The 27,946-nt window shown below is 42.9% G+C and overlaps 3 protein-coding genes across 10 annotated transcripts in view; all 3 read right to left on the bottom strand.

The window, feature by feature from the left end:
- The window catches only part of LOC124001614 (gastrula zinc finger protein 5-1-like), a 532,153-nt gene that overhangs the window by 464,036 nt on the left and 40,171 nt on the right, over positions 1-27,946 (bottom strand). Inside the window, exons 1-3 of one of the 5 annotated variants that reach the window (XM_046308562.1) lie at positions 5,505-6,049; positions 1,886-2,016; positions 1,499-1,699 (exon numbers count right to left, since the gene is read on the bottom strand). In XM_046308562.1, coding sequence (XP_046164518.1) covers positions 1,499-1,699; positions 1,886-2,016; positions 5,505-5,799 — 627 coding nt within the window. In that variant the 5' untranslated portion in view covers positions 5,800-6,049. Of the gene's footprint in view, positions 1-28; positions 1,700-1,885; positions 2,017-5,504; positions 6,050-27,946 lie in introns of those variants that run through there. The other 4 variants (XM_046308561.1, XM_046308559.1, XM_046308563.1 and 1 more) reach the window with 4 other exon arrangements.
- Positions 10,153-17,590, bottom strand: LOC124001627. 4 transcript variants are annotated; one of them, XM_046308593.1, is made up of 4 exons: positions 17,053-17,534; positions 16,148-16,278; positions 15,784-15,966; positions 10,153-10,325 (listed from the first exon to the last, which is right to left on the bottom strand). In XM_046308593.1, the coding sequence occupies exons 1-4, from the start codon at positions 17,309-17,311 to the stop codon at positions 10,278-10,280; spliced, it is 621 nt and encodes a 206-aa protein (XP_046164549.1). In that variant the 5' UTR covers positions 17,312-17,534; the 3' UTR covers positions 10,153-10,277. The 4 variants fall into 4 exon arrangements, with proteins under 4 accessions (XP_046164549.1, XP_046164548.1, XP_046164546.1 ...); XM_046308592.1 differs by lacking the exon at positions 10,153-10,325 and having other exon boundaries at positions 14,227-15,966; positions 17,053-17,277; positions 17,495-17,590; XM_046308590.1 differs by lacking the exon at positions 10,153-10,325 and having other exon boundaries at positions 14,227-15,966.
- On the bottom strand, positions 22,044-24,490 carry LOC124001661 (oocyte zinc finger protein XlCOF29-like). Its single transcript, XM_046308651.1, has 3 exons — positions 24,007-24,490; positions 23,719-23,849; positions 22,044-23,527 (listed from the first exon to the last, which is right to left on the bottom strand). Exons 1-3 carry the CDS (start codon positions 24,281-24,283, stop codon positions 22,352-22,354), a joined length of 1,584 nt encoding a protein of 527 aa, XP_046164607.1. The 5' UTR covers positions 24,284-24,490; the 3' UTR covers positions 22,044-22,351.

The following is a 27,946-nucleotide window of genomic DNA, read 5'->3' as shown; positions in this document are numbered from 1 at the left end:
GATGTAATTTAGGCCAAAGGTGCTTCAACAAAGTGCTGAGTAAAGGGTCTGAATACTTACGTAAACGTCAAACTTCAGTTATTTTTTTATAAATTTGCAAAAAGAAAAAAAGAACTTTTTGATTTGTCATTATGGGGTATTGTCTGTAGGTTGATGAAGAAAATATATAAAATCAATATTAGAATAAGGATGTAAAGTAACAAAATGTTGAAAAATACTTCCTGAATGCATTGTATCACACAATGTCTGGATGCAATATTTACACAGGAATATTCAACACTGAAATCTGTTACATTCGTTACTTCAAATGCATCTGCTGACTACAATGTAAATTAATCTTTGTCTTTAATGCAGGGTTAGATCTAAGTGTCAGAAGCTATTGAGTGGAATGGTTTCTTTATTATAAAATGGAATGTTTTTTCTGCTGGTGTATCCTGAGGCATCTCCTCTCTGAGAACCTCTTCCCGCAGTGAGGACAGGCAAATGGCCTTTCTCCCGTGTGGACCTTCAGGTGCATCTTCAGGTTGCCAGCCTGGGCGAAGCGCATGTGACACTGGGTACAGCTGAAGGGTTTCTCCCCTGTGTGGACCCTCTGGTGCCTCTTCAGGTCACCCGTCCGGGCGAAGTGCATGTGACACTGGACACAGCTGAAGGGTTTCTCCCCTGTGTGGACCCTCTGGTGCCTCTTCAGGTTGCCAGCCTCAGCAAAGTGCATATGACACTGGGTACAGCTGAAGGGTTTCACCCCTATGTGGACCCTCTGATGGATCTCTACCTTCTGGGGGCAATTGAAGCCTTCATTACAGAACCGCTTCTCTTTACTATTGCCTGATGTTGCTCCCCCTCCCCGAGCCTTGGCCCTTTGATCCTTTGAGTTCAATACCTGATCGAAACAGTCCCGGCTCTGTGAATCGGAAGGCCCCATCGACGTGGACACTGGGTTGAGATCCCTGAGCGTGTGTAAAGGGGAATGGGAAGCAACATTTGGATTAGTCTCTAAGCTTTCTCTGTAATCTAAGAAATCTCTGCCTTGTGAGTGTCCTACTACTAAGTGAGTCTCATCTACATTCCATGTGAGAGGAGCTTCGCCCTTCACAGTCCTCTCATCTATGACTATAACCTCCCCTTTCTTATCTAGGCACACTTCAGAGTATACGCTACTACTGTACTGGTTCCAGTCCCCTCTAGACAGATCAGTCTGTGTCTCTAAACCCAAGGGCATATTGACAGGGTCCATCTCTGTTGTGTAAGAACAAGACGGATCATTGCCAGTCTCCAACACGTCACCTGAGTCCCCATGAGAATGAACCGTCCTCAGGCTCGGGTTACCGTAAAGTAAATACTCTGAGCCAGGAGCAGGAGGACAGCCCAGTGGTCCCAACACCAGTCTCTCTGGGTCTGACATTTGGTCAGGTCCTGTGTGTAAGAACCTTTGTGTTACAGCTAAAGTCTCTGTGTCTTTCTCTGACTTCAGGACGGCATTCGGCGTTCCACTGACCTCCGTGATGCTGCATTGGGCCCTAGGATGGGCCGCGGAGGCAAAGTCCTCCGTGGCTACAGGGGGTGCCGCTACAGGGGGTGCCACTCCAACCGCTCCAATCTGGATGTCTCTGCTGTGTCGTGGGTCCTCCTCTCCTTCAGTCCTCTCCTGTTTGACCAGAGACGATCCTCCAGGACTAGAAGCCTCTGCATCTGCAGACTGACACAAGAAGAGAGGAGGTTATTATTGGTACATGAGTTGAATTGGATAACAATGTCATAGAGAAGTCGCACAAGCTCCCCTATGGCAGATAAATAAGGATGTCCATGTAAGTAAGTGTATAGCTGAAGGGAGTCTTTCTGAAATAAACGGGACACATTTGATGTACTGTCATGTTACACAAACCTCTATCAGGATAACATGCTGGTTTGAGGTTCCACTCCCCTCATCTATAGCTATGGGTTGGTCATCTCTCCATGTTTTGTGTCCCGTTGGTTTCACAAAGCTCCTGTGGCCTCCAGTGAGATGTCCTTCACCTAAGAGAGTTATTGGGGGAAAACGGGTGGTTAAATTAGGTACGGTCAATGCTCAACACTATATTGTACACTAATGACACTGTCCACAATTGGCAAAGCTGTAAGCAGGGCTGGACTACCACATCTGGGGCCCCGGGGCATCTACAGTGGGGTCCGAAATGATTGACACCCTTAATAATAACATTGAACAAAAATGACTGTATAAAATAAACCCTTAAAATACTGAACTTTGTATGCTCCAAAAAGAGGGAATTATAATAATACAATTGCTCTGAGAAATCGATTTTGTTTAACAAGTAATAAATACAATTCTCAAAAAGGGTAGGGTTCCAAATTATTGACACTGTTTTCAATACCTCACCTTATGAGGATAATGGCAGTGAGCCTTTTCCTAATGTTTTTTGAGTTGGAGAACACATTGAGAAGGATGTAAAGCGTTGTTCACGCTGAATGCCTTGACGCTCAAATCAGTCATTTCCTGACATGGCTACGCTAGTTGTCATAGCAACGGCGGGTGTGTGCACAGTTGTGTAGGCTGATTGGTGGTGGTGCACCTGCTTCCTATCACTCAGAAGTTATGTAGCAAGCTAAGGTGACAACAATGCCTGCTATGAACGCTTTTAAAGATCCAACTTTCAAAATGAGTCCTTTTTGGCTAGTCACAGCAGTCAACTAGCCTGCTGGGAAGCCATTTAGCTTTCTAGCATATTCACTCATTTGTTTGTAAACGATGAACAAGCTAGTTAGCTACCACATAATCTTGTCAAAACTGTCAGCAGAGTAGCTAGCAAGCAACAAGATATGCCAAATAAGTCTTAAAAACCACTCGAGGGCAAATAAATTAGATTGGACTGTTCAGGCACAAGTCGCATGGCCAGGAATCAGATTTGTATGGCTTGAAATATCTGATTCGATGTGCTTTTTGGCTGTCAGAATGTAGGTAAAAGATCAGATTCAAATCAGATACGCAGGGGGAAAAAAATGTAGTCACTTCAAACTGCCAATGTGAACAAGGCTATAGACCATTCCTCCATACAGAATGCTTCCAGATTATTGATACCCTTCGTCTGCGCTTATGGACTACTTCCACTGGTCCTTGGGCCATAACATCAAACATCAAAATAGAGCCATAACATCAAAGACCCACCACCATATATTACAGTAGGTATGGGGTTATTTTCTGCTCATGCATCCTCATTTCAACACCAAGCCCACCACTGGTGTGCCTGGCCAAAGAGCTCTATTTTCATGTCATCCAAAAAAGGAAAACACCTGGAGTTTGCTAAACAGCATTGTCACTTGGATTAGAAGCGGTGCTTTAGTCAGATGACATGACCATCAGTGGTGGTGAAAATAATATACCCCCCCCCCCCCCCCCAAAATGTCATACAATATAGTTCAGTATTTGAATAATATATTTTACAGTCATTTTTTCTCATCTTTATCAAAGGTGTCAATAATATCGGACCCCAGTGTACCTCCAGGGCAAATGTGCAGTTTTATAGATAATTTCATGCTATTTTACACATTTAGCTCATTTTCTGCAATTCTACACATTTTGCCATGAGGTAGAGAAAAATGTACCGTTTTAAAGCTAATCTCATGATTTTGTACACATTTTGCCGTGAGGCTGAGAGAAACATTTTGAGTTTTTAACCAAATTCCCTGCAATTCTACACATTTGCTATAGTTTATGACTTGATCGTACTCTATCTGGGGGGGGCCTGACCTCCAGGTGACCCACAACCAACCCACAACCACCTCCTCCAGGACTGCTGCTCTGGGCATGTGGCAGCAGTGTATAGGAGGGAGGTTCCTAGGTGTGAGAAGTGTGCAGAATGGCATGAGACAAAGGAATGTATAGCATTAGGGAAAGTAGTGGTATGTGTTAATTGTAGGGGTACCCATGGGACTGGGGATCAGAAATGTCCCGTTCGAGAGACTCAGGCTGAGGTTTCCAGGGTTAGAGTAGTGCAGAAGTTGTCATATGCTGAGGCAAGTGAAGAAAGTAGAGGAAGATGGGTCAAGGTGGATGGATCCTGATAGGAGTGGTGTGAGTAGTAGATTTGCACCAATACAGAGGGATAGGCCAACAAGTGATATGTTTCAGCAAGAGTGGATTTTTTGCATTTATAGAAATGGTCATCAACTGTACTGCAGGGATGAAAACTGCAGAGAGATATTTGGGTGTGCGAGACTTGACATCAAAAGAGTTAAAGGGTGTGTTAAGTGGTGGTGTCCCATCCTTTCAGGTTGTCGGCCTGAGGTAGCACTAAATAGTTTTAAATAGTGATCTTTTTTCTTATTTTGTGTATTGTTAGATGGTAGGGTATTTATTTATTTATTTATTTAAGCAAAAGTATAAGGGTGTTGTACTTCAGTCTAGTAGGTGGCGGTAATGCAACATTTATTGGATGCCAACCCCCGTTAAACCTCATCGAAGGACTGCTGCTCAGAAGAAATCCCTTTAGTTTGCAGGGTACAACTCACAACGTTCAAGTTTCCCAAACAAAGACCAAACCCCAATAAAATTTGAGGCAACATTAGTCGTGAGGTGTTGCATTATTCATTAAAAAAAATATATATATATTTGCTGTTCACTTGCGCTATATGAGATGGGAGTTCCATGCAATCCTGGCTCTGTATAATACTATACATTTCCTTGAATTTGTTCTGGACCTGGGAACTGTGAAAATACCCGTGGTGACATGTCTGGTGGGTTAAGTGTGTGTGTCAGTGTTGTGTGTAAGTTGACAATGAAAACAATTAGGAATTTTCAACACATTGTTTCTGATAAAAACGAGAAGCAATGTAGTCGGTCTCTCCTCAACTTTTAGACAAGAAAGACTGGCATATATAGTATTGAAATTAGCTCTCTGACTACAGTGAAGACCAAAACGTGCTGCTCTGTTCTTGGCCAGCTGCATGTTAAGGGAACCTTGCCCACAACTGGTGCTTTCATATGCTATCTGGGGGAGCCCGACCTGCCCCAGCAAAATATTGGGGCCCCCAAAATATTGGTGGGGGGCCCCGGGAGGTTAAGACACATGCGCTGCGTGCCATGTGGTAATATAGCCCTGGATGTAATGTAACACTTATAATAAATTCTTGACATTTATTGATTTTGTTCCATCCATCACATTATTTTAATTGAGCATAACAATAGTAAATATAGTAAATCAAAAATCTGGTTTTAATAGTCTTTGTGCAATAAGTATTTCTTATTAATTAACCTGCCTGGTAAAATAAAGGTAACATGGGGGGGAAAAAATGCACGATAGGGGAAGATGTCATAAGGTGAATGCACCAATTTGTAAGTCGCTCTGGATAAGAGCGTCTGCTAAATGACTTAAATGTAAATGTAATGTATGGCATACTATCCAAAAACTGACCAAGACCAAACTCTGGGTAAGACATCTGAGCACATGCGCAGAGGGGAACGGGACAACAGGCCCCGCAGCCTCGGTCTTCTGCAAAGTGTAGCCTACCTCTTGTCATTCCTCTGTATCGGTCGAGGATCTTGACACTACTGGGACGACTGGCGAGGACGCGCTCTCGCGTTGTCCTCTCGGCGCGCTCCCGTGCCACCTTCAGTTCAATTAGCTGTAGTTTCCTCCGCAATGCCCTGTTTTCTTTCTGGCTTTGAGTTATTTCTAAACGAAACACTGCATAGTCGTCGTCTACGAGTTTACAGATCTCTGCAACGGCCGCATTCGCTAGTACCTCCATGACGGAGGCTATTTGAGTGTGAAAAATCATAACGTTTGAGTTACAGGTAGCCATTGTTAGCTAACGTTAGCAGCTAACTAATCATGAACTATATCACCTATATCAACCAAGTACTGTCTTCAACGCAAATTAAACACTACCAGGGATACATAAGTTATGCTGCGCAGTTAAATTAATCCTATTTTGAGTTCCAGGGTGTTAATAAATGTCTAAATAACAAAAAACCGCTAACGTGGAAATTGTTCCTGATCACTGTTCACTTCCGTTTACTACTTCTTCGTGTAGTTTTCCGGCAGGGTAGACGCTTTGTTGCGTATTGCTGCTGTTCACTGTTCGGAAAGTGCATTGCACATTTGTTCACAAAAAAGGGAAACATCATCTGATATTTTGGTTAAAAGACTGAAGTCACACATTGTTTTGTGAAATTTAGTAATATACCACGTTACTTCTTATTAATACAATTGTATTAGAAACATTACAAAGCATGGTTATCTGTAAAAAAAAAAATGTATGTAATTATGGCCCAAAAATAATTTGACTGATAAAAAAAATCTGAGTGTCTGGTAGAGATTTTTTCCTGTACCTGCCAGTGGCTGGTGGACCAAAAAGTTTATTTTAGGCTTTGATGTTAGCTGATTAAGATTGTCATAGAACAAAATGTTTAAGATCTAAGCCAGTGGTTGTATCCAAATACCCATGCTACATCCTAAATAAAAAGGCTGTTTGAGTATGTGATTTCTGTTTTGTTTTATAGTATGTGACATTTTGAAAATGTTGTACGCTTTAAATGCCTGGATGTCATAGTCATTTCGGCTTCTCATGTAGTATGAATGAATTGTAAACTTTTTGGATTCATCATTTCACACCCACAATGCATTCAAACTGGGAAAAAAGGAGGACATTGAGATATCATAGTTCTCTGGAAGTAAAACCTTTTTTTTTTTTTAAGTTGGCAAAGAAGACGAGCAGAGTCTCTGTTAAAATGTCATGTGTGTTTTGTTGTCCTTAAAATCATCATGACCATTGAATTGAACATATTTGAAAACAGATTTATAAATAGGGATGATATTTGGATTTAGAACTGTGTATCCAGAGATTTTTGAGGATTCACTTTCTGGTTTATATCTGCGAAGCCATATCAAAGGAGTATGCTACGGCTGTGGCATAATGCATACTTTTTACTAAACATTGTCATAAATAGTATGAGACAATTTGTTTTATTCCTTTATTTAACTAGGCATGTCTGTTAAGAACAAATTCTTATTTACAATGATGGCCTAACCCGGACGACGCTGGGCCAATTATGTGCAGCCCTTTGGGACTCCCAATCACGGCTGGTTGTGATACAGCCTGGAATCGAACCAGGGTCTGTAGTGACGCCTCTAGCACTGAGATGAGTACATATCATGCAGTTTAAGTATATAGTACACTGGTATGGGTATTCAGACACAACCTGTGTTTACCACAGACCTTATTTCCGTAATTTATCCAAAACCCTACAAAAACTCCATTAATTTCCCTATAGGCTTTTTACAACAAACCATGGAGGGTGTTAATGCCTATGAAAAGACACCATTAAAATTGCTCTCTATATAGCATTATCTCCCAACACACTCCACCACCCCTTCACACTACTTTGGCCCTAACAGGTCCTACATCAACACCATCAGTCTGGGAGGCTGGAACCCCTTCTCTCAAAACCCCCGTAGTTCCTTCTACATTCAAATATGACACCCCAAAACTTCTCTGCTGCTACTACCAATTCAATCTTCTGGGATTTCCATTCCATCTGTACAGTACAATTTAAAGGGATACTTCAGGATACTACTTCCCCAGGCAGATGAACTAGTGGATACCATTTTTATGTCCAGTATGGAAGTTAGAGCTAGTTTCGCAAGCCAATGCTAACTAGCTATATCACAATGTATCTGTTAGCATGCTCCTCAAGAATTGTACTCCCACTGGGCCCAAGTCATCTCTAGTATTTTCCTGGTGATTCGGTTGAGGCTTGGAAGCCTTCACCTCACCTCTCAGCGCAGGATCTTACAAATCATTTTTCTCAGGTTCAATTTCTGAGAGTTCACCATCTCTCGACTGCTCAGGGTTTTCAGGAGAGGAAAATCAAATCAAACTTTTTCACATGCGCCAAATACAACAAGTTACCTTGAAATGCTTACTTACAAGCCCTTAACCAACAGTGCATTTCAAGAAGAGTTAAGAAAATATTTACAAGGGCCTCCCGGGTGGCGCAGTGGTCTAGCTGTGCCACTAGAGAATCTGGGTTCGAGCCCAGGCTCTGTCGCAGCTGGCCGCGACACGATTGGCCTAGCGTCGTCCGGGTTAGGGAGGGTTTGGCCAGCAGGGATATCCTTGCCTCATCGCGCACTAGCGACTCCTGTGGCGGGCCGGGCACAGTGCACGCTGACCAGGTCGCCAGGTGTACAGTGTTTCCTCCGACACTTTGGTGAGACTGGCTTCCGTGTTGGATGTGCGTTGTGTCAAGAAGCAGTGCGGCTAGGTTGGGTTGTGTTTCGGGGGATGCTTGGCTCACGACCTTCGCCTCTCCCGAGTCCATACAGGAGTTGCCACGATGAGACAAGACTGTAACTACTACCAATTGGATACCACAAAATTGGGGAGAAAAAAGGAGTAAAAAGGTTAAAAAAACAAAAGAAAAAAAACATTTACCAAACAAACTAAAGTAAAAAAATAAGTAACACAATAACAAGGCTATATACAAGAGGTAGCGGTACAGAGTCAGTGTGCGGGGGTACAGGTTAGAGGCAATTTGTACATGTAGGTAGGGGTGAAGTGACTATGTATAGATAATAAACAGCAAGTAGCAATAAAACAAATAGAGGAGGGGGGGGGTGTCAATGCAATAATCCCGTGGCTGTTTGATTAATTATTCAGCAGTCTTATGGCTTGGGGGTAGAAGCTGTTGAGGAGCCTTTTGGTCCTAGGCTTGGCGCTCCGGTACCTCTTGCCGTTCTGTAGCAAAGAAAACAGTCAATGACTTGGGTGACTTAAGTCTCTGACTATTTTATGGGCTTTCCTCTGAAACCACCTATTATATAGGTCCTGGATTGCAGGAAGCTTGGCCCCAGTGATGTACTGGGCCATATGCACTACCCTCTGTAGCGCCTTACGGTCAGATGCTATACCAGGCGGTGATGCTACCGGTCAGGATGATCTCGATGGTGCAGCTGTATAACTTTTTGAAGATCTGGGGACTCATACCAAATCTTTTCAGTCTCCTGAGGGGGAAAAGGTTTTGTCATGCCCTCTTCACGACTGTCTTGGTGTGTTAAGACCATGATAGATCATTGGTGATTTGGACACCAAGGAACTTGAAAGTCTTGAACCGCTCCACTACAGTCCCGTTGATGTTAACGGGAGCCTGTTCGGCCCAAATTTTCCTGTTGTCAACGGTCAGCTCCTTTGTCTTGCTCACATTGAGGGAGAGGTTGTTGTCCTGGCACCACACTGACAGTTCTCTGACCTCGTCCCTATAGGCTGTCTCATTGTTGTCGGTGATCACACTTTCCACTGTTGTGTCATCAGCAAACTTAATGATGGTGTTTGGCCACTCAGTCGTTAGTGAACAGGGAGTACAGGAGGGGACTAAGTACACACCCCTGAGGGGCCCCAGTGTTGAGGATCAGTGCGGCAGACGTGTTGTTGCCCACCCTTACCACCTGGGGGCGGCCCGTCAGGAAGTCCAGGATCCAGTTGCAGAGGGAGGTGTGTAGTCCCAGGGTCCTTAGCTTAGTGATCAGCTTTGTGGGCACAATGAGTCAATGAATAGCATTCTCACATAGGTCTTCCTTTTGTCCAGGTGGGAAAGGGCAGTGTGGAGTACGATTGAGATTGCATCATCTGTGGATCTTTTGGGGCCGTATGCGAATTGGAGTGGGTCTAGGGTATCCGTGATGATGCTGTTGATGGGAGCCATGACCAGCCTTTCAAAGCACATCATGGCTACCGACGTGATTGTTACGGGGCGGTAATCATTTAGGCAGGTTACCTTTACTTCCTTGGGCACAGGAACCATGGTGGTCTGCTTGAAACATGTAGGTATTACAGACTCAGTCAGGGAGAGATTGAAAATGTCAGTGAAGACACTTGCCAGTTGTTCTGCGCATGCTTTGAGTACACGTCCTGGTAAATCCATCTGGCCCGTGTCTTTGTGAACGTTAACCTGTTTAAAGATCTTGCTCACATCAGCTACAGAGAGCATTATCACACAGTCATCCAGAACAGCTGGTAATCTCGTCCATGCTTATGTATTGCTTGCCTTGAAGCGAGCATAAAAGGCATTTAGCTCGTCTGGTAGGCTCGCGTCACTGGGCAGCTCGCGGCTGGGTTTCCCTTTGTAGTCCGTAATAGTTTCCAAGCCCTGCCACATCCGACGAGCGTCAGAGGTGTAGTACGATTCAATCTTAATCCTGTATTGACACTTTGCTTGTTTGATGGTTCGTCTGAGGGCATAGCTGGATTTCTTATAGGGGTCCAGATTAGTGTCCCGCTCCTCAAGTGTCAGCAACACCGGATATCAGCAGGTCCTCATGGACTGCAGACTGTAAGGACAAATTGAACAGAAAAGCATGAAGGTTTATATAAGAAACTCTTCGCTGTACACACAGAAACATGACATGATAAAATGTTAACCACAGTCAAACACATCTCTAACACTAATTCAAGTACCGAACAATATGGAGTCATTGGAGATTCTAAAAAAGAATGGCAATATGTTGACTCAAATTAAGTATGTTTTGGTTCAACTGAGATAAGGAAAATCTTAATTTCAACAAAATAGTCATACATTTACATTTACATTTAAGTCATTTAGCAGACGCTCTTATCCAGAGCACGCTCACAACATGAAGTACCGTACTTTTATTGAACAAAACGATACGTGACTAGTAGAATAACCACTCACTATGGTAACACTTGACCTTTTCTATAAATCTGGTACCCTCGCTTTTGATCAAATTCATATTTAACACTGTCATTACATTACACACTACTTAATGTCAAGTAAATATAGGCACTCAATTCCTCATTATAAAACATGACCATCAAACAGGACAAGGTTGTCACTCTTCATCAGTGAAGCATTTTTACAGACACCATCACACCAACCATCACAATAATCTACTCTGTCTCATCATACTCATTCTTTCCTCAGTTAATCTCATCCAGTTCCCTACTACATCCTAAACCAAGATAATTAACTACAAACACTATACTCTATACATGGACTGTGTGCATTTTCTGCTGGTGTATCCTGAGGTAGCTCCTCTCTGAGAACCTCTTCCAGCAGTGTGTACAGGCAAATGGTCTCTCTCCCTTATGGACTTACAGGTGCATCTTCAGCTGGTGCTGGTGGGAGAACATATTCTCACACAGGCCAAAAGATTTTTCCCCATGTGCATCCTCTGGTGGATCTCCACCTGTTCGGGGGAACAGAAGGCTTTCCCACACAACAAACACAGGAAGTGCTTATCATGGCCACCGGATCTACTGATAGCATTACTACTACTGTCACTTGTCAATGGGCTTGTGTAGCCATTTAGCGTTGAGGCACTAGCATTGTCTGAGGTCTGGTTTAACATAAGGAGAGTGTGAGGAGGATGAAGGCTAGGGAGTGTCAATTGTCACAGGGTTCATGTTCCATTTGATAGATCCTATAGAAGGCAGGCTAAAGGCAGCATCGGTAAGGGGGTCAACCTAAGGCGCCATCAGTCTCTCTGAATCAGAACTATAGGGGCAGGACCAGAGAATCGCTAGCCGAGGACAAGTACATTAGAGTGTCTAGTTTGAGAAACAGATACCTCACAAGTCCTCAACTGGCAGCTTCATTAAATAGTACCCACAAAACACCAGTCTCAACGTCAACAGTGAGGAGGCGACTCGGGGAACACAGACACTGGACAGAGGAACTCTGCCTAAAAGGCCAGCATACTGGAGTCGCCTCTTCACTGTTGACGTTGAGACTCGTGTTTTGAGGGTACTATTTAATGAAGACGCCAGTTGAGGACTTGTGAGGCGTCTGTTTCTCGAACTAGACACTAAATGTACTTGTCCTCTTGCTCAGTCGTGAACCGGGGCCTCCCACTCTTTCTATTCTGGTTAGAGCCTGTTTGCGCTGTTCTGTGAAGGGAGTAGTACACAGCGTTGTACGAGATCTTTAGTTTCTTGTCAATTTCTCACACGGAATTGCCTTCATTTCTTAGAAGAAGAATAGACTGACGAGTTTCAGAAGAAAGTGCTTTGATTCTGCCCATTTTGAGCCAGTAACCGAACCCACAAATGCTGATGCTCCAGATACTAAACTAGTCTAAAGGCGGCTAGTTTTATTGCTTCTTTAATCAGCGAAACCGTTTTCAGCTGTGCTAACAATTGCAAAAGTGTTTTCTAATGATTAATTCACCTTTTAAATTATACACTTGGATTAGCTAACACAACATGCCATTGGAACACAGGACGAGATGGTTGCTGATAATGGACCTCTGTACACCTACGTAGATATTCCATTAAATCAGTTTCCAGCTACAATATTCATTTACAACATTAACTATGGCTACACTGTATTTCTGATCAATTTGATGTTATTTTAGTGGACAAAAAAAGTGCTTTTCTTCCAAAAAAATGTGTAAGTGACCAACAACTTTTGAATTGTAGTGTATATTGGTTCAAAAGCGCTGTCGGTGTTTGCAGAATAGGGTGAAATTAGATGTGACGTGAAAGTCTTAGAATGAAAAGTCCCATTTTGTGTTTATTAAAGATGAACAAGTTTTAAATACACCATATGAAAACCACATACATTATACACATACCTCAAATAAAAATGATCATGAACTTGATAAACTGCATAAATTAAATAATTATTCTCATTAAAAGTGTCTTGGGAAAAAGTAGTAGAAGTTGAATGGAAGTAATTAAATAGTTATATAACCTACGCAGTACAAACACAATATGTAACAGACATTTTAGGCTTATACATTAAGGAAAAAGTATTTGATCCCCTGCTGATTTTGTACGTTTGCCCACTGACAAAGAAATGATCAGTCTATAATTTTAATGGTAGGTTTATTTGAACAGTGAGAGACAGAATAACAACAAAAAAATACAGAAAAAGCATGTCAAAAATGATATAAATTTATTTGCATTTTAATGAGAGAAAAAAAGTATTTGACCCCCTTTCAATCAGAAAGATTTCTGGCTCCAAGGTGCCTTTTATACAGGTAACGAGATTAGGAGCACACTCTTAAAGGGAATGCTCCTAATCTCAGCGTGTTACCTGTATAAAAGACACCTGTCCACAGAAGCAATCAATCCGATTCCAAACTCTCCATCATGGCCAAGACCAAAGAGCTCTCCAAGGATGTCAGGGACAAGATTGTAGACCTACACAAGGCTGGAATGGGCTACAAGACCATCGCCAAGCAGCTTGGTGAGAAGGTGACAACGGTTGGTGCGATTATTCACAAATGGAAGAAACACAAAAGAACTGTCAATCTCCCTCAGCCTGGGGCTCCATGCAAGATCTCACCTCGTGGAGTTGCAATAATCATGAGAACGGTGAGGAATCAGCCCAGAACTACACAGGAGGATCTTGTCAATGATCTCAAGGCAGCTGGGACCATAGTCACCAAGAAAACAATTGGTAACACACTACGCCATGAAGGACTGAAATCCTGCAGCGCTCGCAAGGTCCCCCTGCTCAAGAAAGCACATATACATGGTCATCTGAAGTTAGCCAATGAACATCTGAATGATACAGAGGACAACTGGGTGAAAGTGTTGTGATCAGATGAGACCAAAATGGAGCTCTTTGGCATCAAATCAACGTGTTTTGAGGAGGAGGAGGGATGCTGCCTATGACCCCAAGAACACCATCCCCACCGTCAGACATGGAGGTGGAAACATTATGCTTTGGGGGTGTTTTTCTGCTAAGGGGACAGGACAACTTCACCGCATCAAAGGGACAATGGACAGGGCAATGTACCGTCAAATCTTGGGTGAGAACCTCCTTCCCTCAGCCAGGGCATTGAAAATAGGTTGTGGATGGATATTCCAGCATGACAATGACCCAAAACACACGGCCAAGGCAACAAAGGAGTGGCTCAAGAAGAAGGTCCTGGAGTGGCCTAGCCAGTCTTCAGACCTTAATCCCATTGAAAATCTGTGGAGGGAGCTGAAGGTTCGAGTTGCAAAACGTCAGACTCGAAACCTTAATGACTTGGAGAAGATCTGTAAAGAGGAGTGGGACAAAATCCCTCCTGAGATGTGTGCAAAGCTGGTGGCCAACTACAAGAAACGTCTGACCTCTGTGATCGCAAACAAGGGTTTTGCCACCAAGTACTAAGTCATGTTTTGCAGAGGGGTCAAATACTTATTTCTCTCATTAAAATGCAAATCAATTTATAACATTTCTGACATGCATTTTTCTGGATTTTTTTGTTATTATTCTGTCTCTCACTGTTCAAATAAACCTACCATTAAAATTATAGACTAATCATTTCTTTGTCAGTGGGCAAACATACAAAATCAGCAGGGGATCAAATACTTATTTCCCTCGCTGTATATGAAACAATGTCTGGATGCAATATTCTACCCAAGAATATTCAACACTGAAATCTTACTCTCATTATTCCAAATTCATCTGTGGATATTTTCTGCTGACAACAATTAAAATTATTTTTTGTCTTTAATGCAGGATTTGATCTAAACATCAGAAACTATCGAGTGGAATGGTTACTTTCTATGTTATAGAGTGGGATGGTTTTTCTGCTGGTGTGTCCTGAGGTAGCTCCTCTCTGAGAACTTCTTCCCACAATGCGTACAGGCGAACGGCCTCTCTCCAGTGTGGACTCTCTGGTGCCTCTTCAGGTCACCAGTTTGAGCGAAGCACATATGACACTGGGCACAGCTGAAAGGTTTCTCCCCTGTGTGGACCCTCTGGTGCCTCTTCAGATTGCCAGCATGGGTGAAGCACATGTGACACTGGGTACAGCTGAAGGGTTTCTCCCCTGTGTGGACCCTCTGGTGGATCTCCACCTTCTGGGAGCAGCTGAAGCCTTTGTTACAAAACATGCAGAGGAACCGCTTCTCTTTTCCGCCCATTGTTGCTCCCCCTCTCCGCGCCTTGGCCCTTTGGTCATTTGAGTTCAATACCTGATTGGAAAAAACACGGCCGTGCAAATCGGAAGGTTCCATCGACATGGACACTGTGTGTAACGGCGAGTGGGTTGCGACATTTAGATTTGTCTCTAAACTTTCCCTGTAGTCTAAGAAGTCACTAGTGTTTCCCTGCGAGTGTCCTTCTCCTAAGTGAGTCTCGTCTGCATTCCAGTTAGCCAGTTTCTCTTTCCCGACCGTTGTTGCTCCCCCTCCACGAGCCTGGGCTACAGCACTATCGTTTAAATGTAATACCTGATCAAAAATCACATGGCCGTGTGAATCGGAAGGTGCCATTGATGTGGACACTGGGTCGCGATCCCTGAACGTGTGTAAAGGGGAGTGGGTGGCGACATTTAGATTTCTCCTGTAATCTAAGAAATCTCTGTCCTGTGAGTGTTCATCTCCTAGGTGACTATTTGCATTCCATGTGGGAGGAGCGTCGCCCTCTACTTTCACAGTCACCTCATCTACCACTATAACATCCCCTTTCTCATCTAAGCACCCTTCAGAGTATACACTACTACTGTACCGGTTCCAGTCCCCTCTAGACAGATCAGTCTGGGTCTCTAAACCCAAGGGCATGTTGCCAGGGTCCATCTCTGTAGCATAAGAACAAGACAGATCATCAACACCAGTGTCTAATGTATCACCATCTCCACGGGAATTAACTGTCCCCTGCCTCTGGTGAAATACCATTAAATGCTCTGAGTGTGGAGCAGGAAGACAGTCCAGTCTCTCGGGGTCTGATTGGTGGTTAGATCCTGTGTGTAATAGCCTTTGTGTTACAATTAAAGTCTCTGTTTTTGTCTCCGTCTCTGCCTTGAGGACGGCGGTCGGCATTCCACTGACCTCCGTGATGCTGCATCGGGTCCTGGTCTGGGGCGCAGCAGTAGTGGTGAGGTCCTCGGTGGCTACAGGGAGCGCCACCCCATGAGCTGCTCCAGTCCGGATGTCTCTGCTGTGCAGCGGGTCCTCATCTCCTTCAGATCTCTCCAGCTTGACCCCAGAACCCGCAGCCTCTGCATTTGCAGACTGACACAAAAAGAGGAGAGGTTGTTACCAGTAAATGAGTAGAATTGGATAATAATGTCATAGGGAAGTCTCACAAGCTCCCATGTGGCAGATAAATGAGGATGTACATGTAAGCAAGCAAATATCTGAGGAGTTTTTCTGAAATAAACTGGCCACATTTGATGTACTGTAATACTATTACATTAACCTCTATCACGATAACATTCTTGGTTGAGGTTCCACTCCCCTCATCAACAGTGATTGGTTGGTCATCTCTCCATGTGTTGTGTCCCGCTGGCTTCACAAAGCTCCTGTGGCCTCCAGTGAGATGTCCTTCACCAGAGAGAGTGATTGGGAAGAAGAGAGGTGGTTAGGTTATCTGCTGTCAATGCTTAATATTTATTACTACTCTATTGACCGTTTTGACAGTGTATAGAATTGGCAAGAATGTAAGGTAACGCTTCGCATAACTTCTTGATATACCATTTATAGATTGATTTATTATGTTCCATGCATTATATTGCTTTTTAATGCAGTAAATGTTTTCTGATTATGATATGATAGTGGGTCTTTCTGCAAGTGAACTAAAGGAGAATTATTGCATACTAACAAAAAACTGACCAAGACCCAATTCCGGTTAACTTAGCCTGGAAACTATGTCGAATTACATTGAATTCTACTAAAGGCACAAATGAGCGTTTGGATAAGGAAAGTTTATTCTCACGACCTTTACAAGCCAGTATGTTGAATAGAGTTATTTTATGTTACTTTACCGCTATGGGTGATAAATGTGCATTCATATTTTTAAAAAGTTGACATAATCATAATTTCTTTGGATATATTGTCTAACATTCCTACCTGCAAAAGGACCAACTGCACAGACATCAGGCAAAATAAATAAAAGTATTGTATTCAGCATTCTGGCTTGTCGAGGTCCTGAGAGAGAACTTTCCTGATTCAAACGCTCATTTGGCGTGGTCTCCAATGTCATGAAATTTAACATCAGGTTTCTGGAAAATGGTTAACCATATGTGGTTAACACATCTAAAGTCAAACATGTGCAGATGTGAACTGGGCGACAGGCCCCTCAACCTCGGCAAACTGTACCTCTTGCCATTCCTCTGTATCGGTCAAGGATTTTGACACTACCGGGGCGAGTGGCGAGGATGCGCTCCCGTACCATCTTCAGTTCGAGTAGCTGTACTTTCCTTCGCAATGCGCTGTTTTCTTTCTGGCTTTGAGTTATTTCCAAACGAAACACTGCATAGTCATCGTCTACCAGTTTACAGACCTCTGCCACAGCTGCATTCGCTAACACCTCCATGATGGAGGCTATTTGAGTGTGAAAAACCATACAGTTAGCCATTGTTAGCTAACGTTAGCAGCTAGATAGTTAGCGTTACCTAGATAACAGATCGATCAACCAAGGCCCGTCTACAACGCGAATTAAAGACTACCTGGGATAAGTTTATGATACTATGCAGTTAAATTACTCATATTCTGAGTTCCATGGTGTAATACATGTCTAAATAACAATAGAAACGCTAACCTGGAAATTTGTCTTGGTCACTGTTCACTTCCGTTTACACTTCTTCAGTGGTTTTTAAATGGCGGTTGGCAACCAACTTTAGTGGATGCATTACCGCCACCGACTGGAGTGTGGAACAGAGACAGGGTAGTTCTAAAGTTGAACCATACCTAATTAAACTGTTCATCGTGGATGCAATTTGCAAATAATTTGCTTTACTATTTTACGGGACTGATGGTACTTTCAAGACAACTGGGAACTAGAGATGAAATCATGACTTCAGTGACCTTCAGGTCTTAAAGTCAGAGCTCTAGAAAGATGCCGAGTTTCTGGATTGGAAATCCTAGTTGGATGACTGTTCAAAACGATTTTCCCTAGTCGGATCTAGTTTTTTAAAGTTCCTAGTTGTATAGAATGCACTGAAGTCAGAGGGATTTCCGAGTTGTTTTGAACAAGGCATTAGTCTCAGCGAAGGGAGGGAGAGAGCAGCAGAGGGTCCGCCTCTTGCGGTTCCAGCTCTCTCTTTCTGTTCCTCCTGTGAGAGAGAGGGGACACTGTATTCCACTTGATGCCGAAACCTGAGTCGCACCGCATCTACCTCGTGCCCATATGGATATTGTTCCTTAGACCAGAGAAAGTGAAATATTCCTTGACATTAAAATAAACATGACTAGCTGTTGCTAATAATAAAAATGCTATCGATACACTTCGCTACTGATTCATTGCAGCGCGAGTGTAAGTAGGGAGAAGCACGTTTTGTGTTTCTGAATAAAATCTTAGACATGAACACACATAGAAACAGCAGCTCTTTGCTATATTATTTGACAGTCTCTCTCCGGTAATGGTTTTAAAAGTTATTAATTCTCTAGTATCAGCTTTGCTCTGGCTGGGTCATGATTTGAGCTATTCGATTGGTAATTTGAGCTATTTCATTGGTCATCGCAGTAGGCGCACTAGATTTAGCCACATACAGGTGAAGTCGGAAGTTTACATACACCTTTGCCAAATACATTTACACTCAGTTTTTCACAATTCCTGACATTTAATCATAGTCAAAATTCCCTGTCTTAGGTCAGTTAGGATCACCAGTTTATTTTAAGAATGTGAAATGTCAGAATAATAGTAGAGATAATTTATTTCAGATTTGATTTCTTTCATCACATTCCCAGTGGTCAGAAGTTTACATACACTCAATTAGTATTTGGTAGCATTGCTTTTAAATTGTTTAACTTGGGTCAAACGTTTTGGATAGCCATCCACAATAAGTTGGGTGAATTTTGGCCCATTCCTCCTGACAGGGCTGGTGTAACTAAGTCAGGTTTGTAGGCCTCGTTGCTCACACACACTTTTTCAGTTCTGCCCACACATTTTTTATAGGCTTGAGGTCAGGGCTTTGTGATGGCCACTCCAATACCTTGACTTTGTTGTCCTTAAGCCATTTTTTCCACAACGTTGGATGTATGCTTGGGGTCATTGTCCATTTGGAAGATCCATTTGTGACCAAGCTTTAACTTCCTGACTGATGTCTTGAGATGTTGCTTCACATAATTTTCCTGCTTCATGATGTCATCTATTTTGTGAAGTGCACCAGTCCCTCCTGCAGCAAAGCAACCCCACAACATCATGCTGCCACCCCCGTGCTTTTTCGGCTTGCAAGCCTCCCCCCTTCTTCCTCCAAACATAACAATGGTCATTATGGCCAAACAGTTCCAATTTTTTCATCAGTCCAGAGGACATTTCTCCAAAAAATACGATCTTTTTCCCCATGTGCAGTTGCAAACCGTAGTCTGGCTTTTTTTTATGGCAGTTTTGGAGCAGTGACTTCTTCCTTGCGAGCGGCCTTTCAGGTTATGTCGATATAGGACTCGTTTTACTATTGATATAGATACTTTTGTACCTGTCCAGCATTTTCATAAGGTCTTTTGTTGTTGTTCTGGGATTGATTTGCATTTTTCGCACCAAAGTACGTTAATCTCTAGGAGACAGAACGCGTCTCCTTCCTGAGCGGTATGACAGATGCGTGGTCCCATGGTGTTTATACTTGCGTACTATTATTCGTACAGATGAATGTGGTACCTTCAGGCATTTGGAAATTGCTCTCAAGGATGTACCAGACTTGTGGAGGTCTACAATTTTTTTCTGAAGTCTTGGCTGATTTATTTTGATTTGACCGAGTTTAAAGGTAGGCCTTGAAATTCATCCACAAGTACACCTCCAATTGAATCATGTCAATTAGCCCACTAGAAGCTTCTAAACTTCACATTCATCTTCTGCATATCTACATCTATCACTCCAGTGTTAATTGCTAAATTGTAATTATTCCTCCACTACGGCCTATTTATTGCCTTACCTCCCTAATCTTACCTCATTTGCACACACTGTATATTGATTTTTTTCTATTGTGTTATTGACTGTACGTTTGTTTATTTAATTTGTAACTCTGTGTTGTTGTTTGTGTCGCACTTCTTTGCTTTGTCTTGGCTAGGTTGCAGTTGTAAATGAGAACTTGTTCTCAACTGGCCTACCTGGTTAAATAAAGGTGAAATAAATGTATTTTAAAAAGGCACTGTATTTTCAGATAACCAATTTGGCATGTAGTTAGCTAGCTAAGCAAACAACATGCGTAATTTAGCTTGACCTCGTCAAATCCTCATCCTGGTAAGGATGTGAGTCGGACTACTGTCATTACCATTATAGATGGCCCGCAAATCAAACATGATTTGGATATAGCCATCTAGTTAATTATTTGAAAGTTGGCTTGTTAACCAGCCATATTGACTTGATCTGTTATTTGCTATCTAGCTAGCTAGCCAATTTCACCTGGCTCATCAATCAATATAGCCTATCATGTCTGTCAGCAGCAATCGTGATTATACACTGAAAAACTTGCAAAGTAAACATTATCTGCTAACATTGCAACGGCAAGTGCGCCCTTCTGCCACTTGACTGGCAGAGCCCACAAAGGATGGGATATTAATCTAATCCACTCATACTTGTCAGATATAGTTCACTTTTATATCATGCAATTATCAAATGAATAGTGGCCACTACTGAGAGATGTCGTGGGCTAACATAAAATATCTGAAATGACATGATCAATTGATGTTCACTGATAATGAAAAGCATGCTGTATATTGGCTGTATAACTTTGATGTAGCTAAATCTGCACAATTGTTTTGCTTGGAAATGTATAGTTCTGACAAGGTGATGATATTACAACCAAATAGTTAACTTCTTTGGGATACGGGGCAGCATTTTCACTTTTGGATGAAACGCATGCCCAGAGTAAACTGCCTCCTACTCAGTCCCAGATGCTAATATATGCATATCATTATTAGTATTGGATAGAGAACACTCGGACGTTTCTAAAACTGTTTGAATAATGTCTGTGAGTATAACAGAACTCATATGGCAGGCAAAAACCTAAGAAAAAATACAAACAGGAAGTGGGAAATCTGAGGTTTGTAGTTTTTGAACTCAGCCCCTATCGAATACACAGTGGGATATGGGTCATTTTGCACTTCCTACGGCTTCCACTAGATGTCAACGGTCTTTAGAACGTTGTTTCAGGCTTCTACTGTGAAGGGGGGCCAAATGAGAGGGGATTGAGTCAGAGGTCCGGCAGCAGCCTCGATCTCAGTCACGCGCATTCACACGAGAGGTAGCTCTCATTCCATTGCTTTTCCGCTATCAGAACCCCAGTCCTAGACAGGTTAACATTTATTTAACAATCCCTTGAAAACGGCACACAGTTGTCAATGGTTTTAGAGGAGCTGGGGTATCCTTGCCCCTCAAGCAGGCAAATCGAACACTCTGCATCTTATTGTGACGTTTTATTGATAACGATCTATTGGCCAGTGAGCGGCTTTGAAACCACCGGTAAGCCATATTGGCACTCCCCAGAAGGAGCATGTCCTCCATAGGAAGGAATGGAGTTCTACAGTTTTTCAATTAAAATGTTAAGGACAAAATTACATGTATTTAAAGCTGCACTATGCAGAAATCGTTCCCCCATTTCCCGATTGTTCAAATTAAATTATAAACTGGGTGGTTCGAGCCCTGAATGCTGATTGGCTGACAGCCATGGTATTTCAGACCCTATACCACGGGTATGACAAAACATGTATTTTTACTACTCTAATTACGTTGGTAACCAGTTTATAATAGCAATAAGGCACCTCGGGGGTTTGTGATATATGGCCAATATACCATGGCTAAGGACTGTGTCCAGGCACTCCGCGTTGCACATATGAACAGCCCTTAGCCATGGTATATTTGCCATATACCACACCTCCTCTGCCCTTATTGCTTAAATAGTTCACCTAATTTCCATTTGTGACAAAACAAGTAAGTATAGTGCAGAGAATCAATCTACCATCTAAACCTCTGTGAAATATATTTTCCATGACCAAAAATATTATACTTTCAGTTGTTTGAAGCTGGTGTACAAAGTTGGAAAGTAAAAGATGCAAAAATTATTGCTTCTTAGACTTGATTTCAATCAGAATGACAGATCTATAACTCACATTTCTATGTGAATTTGGTCAGGTCACCAAAAAGTTACATATTGCAGCTTTAAGTATTTATTTTCTTTGTAGAGACAGTAATATTAGAACCTTAACATTTTCCTTAAGTATAATTTGTTTTTCATTTTCCTTTAAAAAAAATATGTTTAGCTTACACACAGATAATAAACACACTACCAACATGGAGAGTTTACCCATCCCCATTACATTTGAGTCCTATACTGAAAAAAGGCAGCTATGATAAGTCAAAAGTAATCAGTGGATCTATTGTGCTGACAAATGAATCTTTGTCTTTAATGCAGGGTTTGATCTAAACGTCAGAAGCTATCGAGTGGAATGGTTACTTTCTATATCATAGAATGGCATGGTTTTTCTGCTGGTGTATCCTGAGGTATCTCCTCTCTGAGAACCTCTTCCCGCAGTGCGTACAGGCGAATGGCCTTTCTCCTGTGTGGACCTTCAAGTGCATCTTCAGGTTGCCTGCCAGGGCGAAGCGCATGTGACACTGGGTACAGCTGAAGGGTTTCTCCCCTGTGTGAACCCTCTGGTGCATCTTTAGGTTGTCCTGGCGGGAGAACCTCTTCTCACACTGGGTACAGCTGAAGGGTTTCTCCCCTGTGTGGACCCTCTGGTGCCTCTCCACCTTCTGGGGACAGCTGAAGCCTTTGTGACAGAACATGCAGAGGAATCTTTTCTCTTTACTATTGCCTGATGCGGCTCCTTCCCCCTGAGCCTGGGCTCTAGCCGTGTTGTTTGAGTTCAATAACTGATCGAAAAGGACGTCGCTATGTGAATCGGAAGGTGCCATCGACGTGAATACTGGGTCACGACCCCTGAACGCATGTAAAGAGGAGTGGGTGGCGACATTTAGATTTGTCTCTAAGCTTCCCCTGTAATTTAAGAAATCTCTGCCCTGTGAGTGTCTGTCTCCTAGGTGACCATCTGCATTCCATGTGGGAGGAGCGTCGCCCTCCACTTTCACCTCATCTACCACTATACACTCCCCTTTCTTATCTAGGCACCCTTCAGAGTATAACCTATTACTGTACCGGGTCCAGTCACCTCTAGACAGATCAGTCTGTGTTTCTAAACCCAAGGGCATTTTGCCAGGATCTATTTCTGTAGTGTAAGAACAAGATGGATCATCACTGCCAGTGTCTAATGCATCATCCTCAACATCCCCACAGGAATTAACCATCCTCTGGCTCTGGTGAAATACTGGTAAATATTCTGAGCCGGGAGCAGGAGGACAGGCCAGTGGCCCTAGTCTCTCTGGGTCTAATCTGTGGTCAGATCCTGTGTGTAAGAACCTGTGTGTTACAGTTAAAGTCTCGGTGCCGGACTCTGACTTGAGGACAGCTTTCTGCAGTCCACTGATGCTGTGTCGAGTCCTGGGCTGCACTGAGGCGGGGTCCTCTGTGGCTACAGGGGGTGCTCCAGCCTGGATGTCTCTGCTGTGCTGTAGGTCTTCCTCTCCTTCAGACCTCTCCTGTTTGACCCCAGGACCTGTAGCCTCTGCATCCGCAGACTGACAAGAAGAGAGGAGGTTATTACTGGTACATGAGTTGAACAGGATAACAATGTCCTTGGGAAGTCTCACAAGCTCCCCATTGGCAGATAAATGATGATGTACATAGCTGAGGGTACCCTTTCTGAAATAAACGGGCCACATTTAATTTACCAAGTAACACATTTTTTATGCAACACTATTACACGAACCTCTATCACGATAACATGCTGGGTTGAAGTTTCACTCCTCTCATCAACAGTGATTTGTTGGTCGTCTTTCCATGTGTTGTGCCCTGCTGGCTTCACAAAGCTCCTGTGGCCTCCAGTGAGATGTCCTTCACCTGAGAGAGTGATTGGAGGAAAATAGGTGGTTAGGTTAGGCACTGTCAATGCTCAACACTATAGTGTACAATATTGACATTGTCTACAATTGGAAAGGATGTAAAGTAACACCTCTAACTTCCTGATATACTACCCAGTCTCTTCTGCAAAATGTACCTCTTGCCATTCCTCTGTATCGGTCGAGGATCTTGACACTACTGGGTCGACTGGCGAGGACGCGCTCTCTCACTGTCCTCTCTGCGCGCTCCCGAGCCACCTTCAGTTCCAGTAGTTTCCTCCGCAATGCCCTGTTTTCTTTCTGGCTTTGAGTTATTTCCAAACGAAACACTGCATAGTCGTCGTCTACGAGTTTACAGATCTCTGCCACAGCTGCATTCGCTAGTACCTCCATGACGGAGGCTATTTGAGTGTGAAAAACCATACAGTTAGCCATTGTTAGCTGACGTTAGCAGATAGCTAGGTAGCGTTACCTAGATAACATCTATCAACCAAGTCCTGTCTCCTACGCCAATTAAACACTACATATGGTAAGTATGTGATGCTGTGCAGTTAGATGAATCGTATTTTAAGTTCCAGGGTGTTTATAAACGTCGAAATAACAACAATAAAAACGCTATCGTGGAAATTGTTCTTGTTGACTTCCGTGTACTTCTTTGTGTGAGTTTCCGGCAGACTATACAAGTATTGCTGCCTTTCACAGGTCGGAGGGTGAATTGCACATTGTCACACAAAAAGGGGAATTAATCTGACCACCATCTAATCCAGGGATGGGACTTGATTGGTGTAACACTTTTTCCCCAGCTAACAAACATGACTCCAATAATCAACTAATTATGACCTTCAGTTTAGAATGCAATTAGTTTAATCAGCTGTGTTTGGGATGGAGAAAAAGTGTGACACCACTCTGGTCTCTAAAGACTGGAGTTGCCTGTTCCTGATAACCCTACACATATACACCACTATACCTCATAAACTCACCACCCCCAATCCCACTACTTTAGCCCTACCAGATCATACTCCAGGCCAACTGACCAGGAGCATGGAACCCCTACTCTTCGAAACCCCTTGTAGATCTCTTGCACCCACAAATGTCTCTGCTACTTCCACTACCACATGTATTTTCTGGGATTCACGCTTCATCAGTGCAGTACAATTAACCATAGCAATAAACACAAGAAATCCTACCTCACTAAAACTCATCCTCTCTGGATCTCTCTCTTATTCACAGGGGGGCTCCCAGTCTAATCACTCACCCTTGGGCTATCCTATACTCTCTTCACTGCCTCAGAATAGGACACTTTCTACCCCACTCTAACTCTGGCAATCTCAACCTGTCTCTCCTTCAAAGGGCACTTCGGATTCCCAGTTGCATGGGTGCCCCCACAGTGGAGACTGCTTTCTTTATCCCAACTGTACACCATCTCCGGCTATGCCCTCCTGTACATTTCCCACATCGCGGGATCTCCTTTCTACACACTGCTGCAATATGTCAGAGTCCTTAGCACATAAAGCACCGTAGCAGGTTCGGAACAGATGCCATCACAGTTTAGCAAATATAACCTAACCTGACCGTATCAGGTACGGTCAGGTCAAAGCTCAACGAGACAGACCGTATTCTCAGTCTTGCCATTGCCACCGGGTCTACGTCTCACCAAACAGCGGGTGTCACAAACACCAGGAATATTATTTTTCATTTCATCCACCTCTACACTCAACGCTACCCCATTGATCACTCTTTTGAGTGGCACCCTGCTCTGAAGAACAAAGCACTACACATGTCGATACAAGAGGCATGTGACACAGTTTCCCCGCTGCCTCTGTGCTGGAGGATGCACAAAAAAGCGAAACAATTCCACTTCTCAAAACTTTGACAGATGTACAGTTCCCAGTTTGTCCTTTACTCTGCTTGAAACAATGTACGGGTTGGCCAAAAAACCAGAATCCACCTCTCAGGGCAAACGTTGGAAGTCTCTACCACACCTGTCACCTCAGGTACTTCATCCTGGTCTGGCTCACTTCCAAACACCATGTCACACCCTCATTGGTGACTTGTAACAGGAGACAGGGTCTCACACTCAGTAGTTGATTTGTACTCTTTAACACCATTACTAGGTATATATTCAGGAGACGTAGGTTTGAGCCTGGCGCCTTTCTTCCCATTCTTCCACGTCTGCGTTATAAGTCAGAGATAACCCAACAAATCATAGAGATAGGTAGAGGACTCATATTTGTATCTGTGCCATTATAGCTTCAGTGATAGCATGGGCAGTGCCATTGAGGCAATCTCCATTTTAAATTTGTATATTTTCTTATTCACGATTGGCTGATCCCTCCTGATGACCCGGTTGGACATGACTCCAACAGGGTTGCCAGGAAGTCCCATGTTGACTACTTTAAAATGGTGGAAGCCCTCAATGGCGCTGCCCATGCTAATATGGCCTTTTGGTCACTAGATGTTTAAATAATTCTCTATGAGCCAAATCAAGACACCCCACTTCCATTTACACTGAGAACGGATCTTATTGGTTGGGGTCATAGCTCAAAGGGTTTGGTTAACCCTCCTGTTGTGTTCGTTTCATGTTAATTAATGCTGTGTTCCTCGTCCAAAATGACCGCCCCATTATAGATGATTATAAATCCTTGATAATGCATATATTATTACCTAATGTTGTGTTAGACACTTATCAACTTAAGTCCACAGAGATGAACTGATGTCATTCCGACAGATAAGATCTAACCCAGGCAAGAACTAAACCATGTTTACCAATTAGGATTTCCAATCTCTACAAAAGAATGTGGTGATTGGTGTCAAAAGGTCTAGGAGCACAAGAACAGATGCAGAGCCTTGGTCTGACGCCATTAAAAGGTAATTTACCTCCTTCACAAGTGAAGTCTCAGTACTATGATAGTGTCGAAAATTAGACTGGAGCGTTTTGTATACATTATTTGTTATTTGTATGAGTCAATGTGCAACAGCTTTTCTTTTGAGAGAGGAATGGGATATTCGATATAGGCTGATCGTTTTTCACATTTTCGAGGTCGAGGTTTGGATTTTTCAGGTTTGGCTTTATTACTGCCACTTCCAGTGAGTTTGGTACACATCTGGCTGGAGTATAGGGAGCCGTTTATTTTGTTCAACATATGAGGGCTAAGCACAGGAAGTAGCTCTCTCTCAGTAGTTTAGTTGGAATAGGGTCCAGTAGGCAGCTAGAAGGTTTAGAGACTATGACTATTTTCGTTAATGTGTCGAGAGATACAGGATTAAGTAGTTCTGGAAAACTGAGTTTGAGAAATCTATTTAAAAAATGTTTATGATCATGAATTCATCACTGCTGAAGTGAAGACCATCCTTTCTTGGGGAATGCTGCTTTGCGACAGTATCAAAAATAAAATATGGATTGTTTTTATTCTCAATTAGGTTTGAAAAGTAGGGTGATCGAGCAGCAGTGAGGACTCTTCGATACTGCACGGTAATGTCTCTCCAAGTTAGTCGGAAGACTTCCAGTTTGGTGGAGCGCAATTTCCGTTCCAATTTTCTGGAAGTTTGTTTCAGGGCTTGTGTATTTAGTGTATACCAGGGAGCTGATTTCTTGTGACAAATGTTTTTAGTTTTAAGAGGTGCGACTCCCATCTATTCAATGTTAAATCCTCGGTTAGGTGGTTAAGTGATTTTTGTACTCTGACATCCTTGAGTAGGTGGAGCGGGTCTGGAAGGGCATCTAGGAATCTTTGGGTTGTTCGAGAATTTATAGTGCAACTTTTGACAATCCTTGGTTGTGGTCTGAGCAGATTATCTGTTGCGATTGCAAACATAATACGATTTTGGTCCGATAGTCCAGGATTATGAGGAAAAATATTTACATCCACCAGTGGACTGAACAACCTCTGTACCTTTTTTAGATTAGGTTACATTACATCGGCCTACATAAATCCGGGACACTCAAATTAGTATATGTTACTCTTGGTATGACAGTAGGTTACTTAAAGCAAAAAACGAAAAGAAGGTGGTTGGTCAGGGGGGGATGGGTGGGTGGATAAAGCAAACTTCTAGCAACCCAATGGTTGCATGTTTTCATGGACAAATATAGCATTTTAG

This window comes from Oncorhynchus gorbuscha, linkage group LG17 (genome assembly GCF_021184085.1).
Source record: "Oncorhynchus gorbuscha isolate QuinsamMale2020 ecotype Even-year linkage group LG17, OgorEven_v1.0, whole genome shotgun sequence".
NCBI classification, from domain to species: domain Eukaryota; kingdom Metazoa; phylum Chordata; class Actinopteri; order Salmoniformes; family Salmonidae; genus Oncorhynchus; species Oncorhynchus gorbuscha.
This window is presented reverse-complemented; position numbering and strand designations above follow the sequence as displayed.

Bases quoted from the DNA above. Each gene is read 5' to 3' on its own strand.
- LOC124001661 (XM_046308651.1), bottom strand. From the start codon at position 24,283: ATGGCTAACTGTATGGTTTTTCACACTCAAATAGCCTCCGTCATGGAG. The intron at 23,850-24,006 runs GTACATTTTGCA...TCACTCTCTCAG, and splicing joins ATACAGAGGAATGGCAAGAG to GTGAAGGACATCTCACTGGA. The intron at 23,528-23,718 runs GTTCGTGTAATA...TCTTCTTGTCAG, and splicing joins AGCATGTTATCGTGATAGAG to TCTGCGGATGCAGAGGCTAC.
- LOC124001627 (XM_046308590.1), bottom strand. From the start codon at position 17,311: ATGGCTAACTGTATGGTTTTTCACACTCAAATAGCCTCCATCATGGAG. The intron at 16,279-17,052 runs GTACAGTTTGCC...TCTCTGGTGAAG, and splicing joins ATACAGAGGAATGGCAAGAG to GACATCTCACTGGAGGCCAC. The intron at 15,967-16,147 runs GTAATAGTATTA...TTTTTGTGTCAG, and splicing joins TTATCGTGATAGAGGTTAAT to TCTGCAAATGCAGAGGCTGC.